This window comes from Chinchilla lanigera, unplaced genomic scaffold (assembly GCF_000276665.1).
Source record: "Chinchilla lanigera isolate Chin_1 unplaced genomic scaffold, ChiLan1.0 scaffold00005, whole genome shotgun sequence".
In the NCBI taxonomy this organism is placed as follows: Eukaryota; Metazoa; Chordata; class Mammalia; order Rodentia; family Chinchillidae; genus Chinchilla; species Chinchilla lanigera.
This window is the reverse complement of record NW_004955406.1, coordinates 23,519,470-23,526,205: the sequence shown is the minus strand read 5'-3', so window position 1 is coordinate 23,526,205 and position 6,736 is coordinate 23,519,470. Positions and strand designations below refer to the sequence as shown.

General features: G+C 41.0%; 1 protein-coding gene across 1 annotated transcript in view; it reads left to right on the top strand.

Annotated features, from left to right (window-relative positions):
• Window positions 1-2,898: 2,898 nt before the first annotated feature.
• The window catches only part of Fam129a (family with sequence similarity 129, member A), an 85,878-nt gene continuing 82,040 nt past the window's right edge, over window positions 2,899-6,736 (top strand). Inside the window, exons 1-2 of the mRNA XM_013521626.1 lie at window positions 2,899-2,944; window positions 3,379-3,509. Coding sequence (XP_013377080.1) covers window positions 2,914-2,944; window positions 3,379-3,509 — 162 coding nt within the window. The 5' untranslated portion in view covers window positions 2,899-2,913. The remainder of the gene's footprint in view (window positions 2,945-3,378; window positions 3,510-6,736) is intronic.

Here is a 6,736-nt window from a genome sequence, read left to right as displayed (position 1 = left end):
TGAATATTTTACTGTAGAATATTAAATAATGGTCCAAATTTATTGGTGAACTAATACATGGTCAGGCACTGTATTAGATACTTCTTTACATGTGAAATAAAAATTTCATTTACTCCTCACAAAAGCCTCTGTTACGGGTATCTTCCCTATGTTGCAGGGAGAAAGTTGATGCTCAGAGAGTCTCAGTGTAATACAGCTATTAGCTTATGTTTTTTGCTCTCAGCTCATTAATGCTAATGTTTTATTTAGCTCATCTAAGTTCAGGGATTCACTGAGTGCCTTTTGTACTGACACATCTGTGGACACGGAGGTTGTATGTGTTTTGAGCCTGCCAGAGCGGGTGGCTGTTCGGTGTGCAGCAGATTAGGCTGTCCCCAGTTCAAGAGTGATGGTAGGCAACGTGCCTTTTGAGTTCTCAATGCCTTTGCTCAGCTTGAGGACAGTCTCTTAGAACCTGGCGGGGGGATTCCATCATCACCACTATGATCATGATTTTAATTACTATCAATTACTGAGCACTTCTGTGTTCCGGCTGTCATGCTGGGCACTTTACTGTGTTGTTTTATGTAATTGTTACAATATTCCTATGATGTTGCTTCTGCTGTCTTCTCTTTATATGTAAGAAGGGAGAAAAACTAGCTCTTCAGAATTTCCACTGCTGGTCAAGCAGGAGAGAGAAGACTGAAACTGTTTATCTCACTCTAGAGTCCTTTTTCTGGGTTCAGACAGATTTAATATGAAATCTAAATGCAATGGAGAATAGCTTTAAATTCTTTTCTACCTAGAACCTGTGATGTTATTAGTTATTTTATTCACATTTTGAACTAACCATAGGTTAATTACAGTCCCTAAAAAAGCTGTGATCCTTTCTTTGTAAGTGCTACCTCATGAATGATGCATTGGTGGCACTCTGTACAGATATTCAAACCACAGAAGCTGTTTGCTCATACATTAGAAGGGGATGGGGCATCATAGCACCTCTGGAGAAGCAGGGTGTCCCTGGAGAGGCGTGGTCATGTGGCAGACCAGCTTTCAAAGCTTTGCGCAGTTCACTGTAAAATGACAACCACCTTCTTTCATTTGATTCCAAGCGCTTGCCAGAGTGCAAAAACTAGCATCAGCAATTAACCTGCTGCTCTACTGACAGTCTAAAGAGTGACTACGGAGCTAAAGGGCATGTTTTATTATGAATCATTTATATGTTTTAGTAAAGTGAGACTCATTTTCGTTGTGGGAATTCTCAAAGATACTTCAGTCTTTTGTAAGGAAATTACAGACAAGGCTGTAGAATTTTACTACTTATGCAATGTAATAAAAGCTAGTAAACTAGTAACTAATCAGATGGGTATAAAGCTTGAGTATATTAAAGCATTATGCAAATAGTGATTAATTATAATACCATAAACTCAGAGAACAAGGAAAAGCATGCCTGATTCAAATTATAGGGGCTTTTATTTACACTTCTACAGAATCTAGTATTAGTGGATCTCCAAGGACCTTACAAGTAATAATTATTAAAGCCCATAAATATGACCAGTAAGTGTCATTTCATTAGGGGAATGTAAAAGAATTCCCTCTTATCCCATATATAAGACTGCAATACCTGAGCAAAAGTGGGGTTCTCTGTCTGTAGAAGGTATTCACCATATGCCTTGGGTGTTTTAAAGTTTGTTTTCGTAAACATAAATGGGAAGCCATGGATTCAAGGTTGAAATTGAGAATCTCAATGTACACGTTTACAGTTCTTCACTTCTTTTTGAAATGTTTACATTCATTATAGGTCCAAAAAAATCTTGTTATATATTTTAGTACTTTCTGTTGACTATAATGTCAAATTTGAGAAACAAAAAGTGTGCCAAATTCACATGAGGTATTGAAAAATATTTTGGAATGTTATGTCAGGTTTATTTTTCCTCAAGCTAATATCCTATTTCATGGGCTCACAGCTTGTCATCATTGACAGTGAAACTTGTATTTATTTCTATATTCTGTATCAAGTTCTTGAAATGCTGGGAAGATTTCTAATGTGCTTTAGAATGTGTTCTTTTGCCCTTATTTGTTCATCTCCTATACTACCCAAACCTAAGCAGGGTGTTATGGTTGATACATTATGTCAACTTGGGGAGTCCAGGGGTTTGGCTAAGTGACTCAGCAGAAAGCCAGGGTACTTACTTTGTATACATCCTGAGCCTGTGGAAGAGGAGGACATGGAGATCATGTGAGAGCTGCAGGCTTCTTAGGTGGGGGTAGCCTGTTTACAATGTAAGGGAGGGAAAGAGGCTGCTTGCTGCCATTCCTCCCTTTTGCTCTGGCTGCTTTGTTGTTCGGCTGCCATTCCCCCTTGCTCTTGTTGCTTTGCTACCTTCTGCCTGGGAGCCAGCCAAGTATGGACTGAAACCTCCACAAACTGTAAGCTAAATAAACCTTTCCTTCCTTCATTTTGGGCGTTGGGTATTTTGTCTCAGCAACGAGAGAGAAGTAACTAAGACACAGGGGTTGGAAAAGACTTGTTTCCAGGGCCCAACTGTTCTGTCCCTCTAATTCCGGGCCTCGTGCTTCCCCAGCATGGTGGATACCCCACTTAATTTGCATCTGATGTGAGAGGCTATGTTATAGTTGCCAGTCACTACTGTGAAGCAGCTGTACCTCTGCAGTTACACTTCAGTGTGGAGCAGTCAAGAACCCTGGGGCGGGGAGAGCTGAGTGACGCAGCTGAGGTCGGATAGCTGGTTTCTGACTCACCAGTAGAAATGGGATTTCAATCCAGGACTCCATATTGTTCACCACAGCTTCCCTTTTACCTCATTGAAATTATGCTATGCTTTGAATCACAAAAGTCTTTTAAACCAGAAGAGCAGAAACATAACAAGAGGAAATTTAGTTTTCCCTAAGACTGTGGGTCAAACACTAGAGATGGAGCCTCTGAAGAGACATGGAGGCATGTGTATGTGGCGTGTAAAGGGTAGACCCTGGGATTATTATGGTGTGGGAGGGGTTGTATGTCTGGCAGTAGAGGAGAATAATGAGCAGACTGAAGTGGTGAGAGGGTGAGGTAGATTAATCTTAGCAGGATTGGAAGAGTGGTTGAGTTTATGGCCAAGGCAGTGGGTACAATGTACAATGAAGAAGAATCCTTTAGGCTACGGGATGGATGGTCCCTAGGGTCCCTGAAGTCTCTTAGAATAATGCCAGAAGTGGAAGGAGAAGTCCAGTCATGTGCGACAGGTCACAAGTTCTCAGAAAAGACAGGCTGATATCAAACCTCTGGGAAACTGGAGTTACGGAGATCGGAGGGATGTTTATAGAATTATGCAGATAAGATGTCCCTTCTGTGAGATCTACTGCATTTCAGAATTCTAATTTTTCTATTTTTTCTAGGGAAAACTGAGGCTGCTATTAAAAACTTCAGTCCCTACTACAGTCGGCAGTACTCCGTGGCTTTCTGCAACCATGTGCGCAGTGAAGTTGAACAACAAAGAGACCTAACGTCACACTTTCTGAAGACCAAGGTGACAATAGACACTGGGTCCATGTATTTCTCCAATGGGAGAAACCTTTGTAGTTCATAATATTTCAGCTGGAAACAATTATTTCAGTGGCAGTTTAAAAAATCTGCTCTGACATCATTTCATACTCAAAAATTTCTGTTTGTTTGCCTAGAAGTTAGAATATATGTGATGTCTTGTGGCTAGTGCAATCCATATAAAAAGAAAACTAGCATTATTCCAGTTCAGTTTTTTTCCCCCTCATGGATGCTTTGATGTCAGGAAATTTACATTGTTGTAGTGACGTTCAGCTTTTTTGAAAAAGTCAATTTCTGTGCCTTGTGCTATGGATTTTTTCTATTTTCTGAGATGAGGTCTTGCTCTGGTTACCTGCACTGCTCTCCTGAGCTTGACTGGTTCTCTCACCTCAGCCTCCTGAGTGGTCAGGAGTATAGGGCTATAGGCACATGTCACTGTGCCCAGCTGCTATGAGCATTTTTGTTCTGGTCATTGATCGATATGATTTGCTCTTTGAATCTCTTAATTTATTCTTATTTCTTTGCTCTGTTAAAATAATTACCTTTAACAAATATTTAGCATCTATTAGGTGTCAGGCTATATTCCAAGACCTGAGGCCTAAGACATACTGTCTAACATCCTGGAATCCATATTTAAACATAATGGATAGACAGTTAACAAAAACCAAATGGATATCAAGTGATGTCTCCTAATGGTGAATGCTACAAACAAAAGTAAAGCAAGAGTCTTCTTTGGAGAAGTTTGGTGAGGAAGGGAGGAAGCCCTCTGTGGAGACAGCATCTGAAATGATTGGGATGAAATGAGAGTAGGCTGGGTACATTTGTGGGAAGACTGTTCTATGCACATGAGATGGCAAGTGCAAAGGCCCTACAGCTCAGTGGAGAAAGGACAGTCTACTTGGAGCACTGTGAGCAGGGAGAGGAGGAACAGTGACTGTGAGAGGCAGGCAGAGAGCAGACCCTGTAGATCGGAAGGCCATCGTAAGTGTTTTGATTTTAAGTGTGATGAGAAGTCTTGCTGAGGGTACTGAATACAGAGCGACATACAATTTTAATGATCTTTCTGGCCTCTCTGTAGAGAAGAGACTGTGGGGGAGGTACTCGGAAACTTGCAAAGAGGATATTGCATCAGTTTAAGGGAAGGGTGGTGGTGAACTGGACTAGGGTGGTAGTGGGGGTAGTGGTTGGGAGAAGGAATATTTATAACAGAGCTACAGAATTTGCTATAAGAAGACAGAAATCAGTGATGGTTTCTTAATCTTTAACCTGAGTAAATAAGTGGGTTGAGCTATATCCCTGGCTCAGGATGGAGTTGCCTTTTAGTCAGGGGGTAGAACCAGAAATAAATAGCAATCATGAGTTTAGTGTTGCCATGTTAACGTTTGCAGTACTTATGCAACATATGCCTGTGGAAATACTGAATAGGCAGCTGAATGTTGTATTTGTCAGCATTCTGTTGCTGGGACAAAATACCCGACACATACAAGTTAAAGGAGAAAACATTTACTTTGTCTTATGGTTTTAGAGGTTTCAGCCCATGATCGATCGGCTCTAAGACAGAAACGGCATGGCAGAGTAAAGCTGCTCACACCCTGGAAGCCAGGAAGCAGAGTGAGTGAGGAAGAGTCAGAGAGAGGGAGAAAGGGCTCTTGGGCAAGCATATGCCCTTTCGGGTTACTCCCACGGAAACCTACTTCCTCTACCAGGCCCTACTTCCTAACAGCACGTTCAGCTAAGAACTGATCAATGCATTGATCTGCTGATGAGATTAGCACTCCCATGAGCTCATAGCTCCTCCTCTGAACACGTGAAGCTTTGGGAGGTATTTTTGATAAACCGTAAAAGATATTCTGATCTGGAGTTCTGTAGAGAGATTGAAGCGGGAGAATAAAAATTTAGGAGTGTTAGCTTGCAACAGCAGTAAAGTCATATGCATGCCTGGAAGAGTGCTGTGACAGAGGGAAGAAGCAGTGTGCCAGCCCCTCCAACCTTTGGAGATTGGGGAGAGGAGAGGGGCCCAGCCATATGCACTAAGGAACCTACTCCTGCGGAGTAGGAGCAAAATCAGGAGAGTGTAAGGTATGAGAAGGTAAATGAAGAAGAGGCTTCAAAAAGAAATGAGCGGTAAGTGAGTCTAATGCTTCTCAGAGGTGAACTAATAGATTTAGTAGCATGAGTGTGCAGGAATAACTATTACCCCCATTAAACAGTAACTCTCAAAATTTAGAGAGCTTGTTAAAAATGCAAATTTAATATATTCCCCCAGAGATTCTGAGAGAGTAAGTCTAGATTGAAGCCACATATATAACAAGCTTATCCACTGATTAAGTGGTCTAAGTTTGAGAAAAGTCATACTTAAGAACTATAAAGTTCAGCTTATATCGTGGTTTCAGCCTCATTTAGAGAGAAGTGAGGTCTTTTCTTCTCTTTTAATGAGGTCAGATAGGAAATTGCCTCATTATCTGTCAGGACAGACTTGAAGCAGTGAAAATAGGAAGGAAATTTATTTCATCCCTCAGACAGTTCTCGAAAGAAATAGGTCTGTCTTCTCTGTATGGTTCATGTAAATTTTTGGCTTGAATGCAGAGAGATAAATTTCTGAAGGCACTATGATTTTTTAATTTGGGGGAGATATATGTAAATTCAGTGACCTGTCTAAGAGACCCATTCCCATGTTTTGAAATAATATGGGACTTGCACAGTAAGGCAGGATGCAAATTATCCTCATGCAGTAAACCTTGTGAAAGACCTCACTAGAAACCTAATGGAAATTGTCCTACAGCACATATAACAAAGTTAATGGGAGATGCTTAGCTTTTTAAGTAGGAGAGGTAGAACTGAACTTTACTGGCTGAATGGCTCCTTGTTCTTTACCACATGTGGTTTCCTTGAGGAACAGCGTGGATGAATGAAGTGTTAATCACCCAAGTCCCCATGGCTTTTGGGAAAACCTTTTGAACTTTGCCTCTTGAAGTATGCCTGATGGTATGCTAGAGCAGGGGACAGCTGTTAGTGGTCTACTTTTTAGGAATTAATTCTGAGGTATGTCAGGGAGTTGGGTAGATGTGCACAGCTTGTGCTATACAGACTCACTTTCCTCACACAGTTTACTAAGCATGTATTAAGTGCCACATGTAAACAAAATACAAACCTTATGACTATAATCTTTTCTACTCTATGCTTCTGTACCTAGAGTATGACAGAGGAAAATGG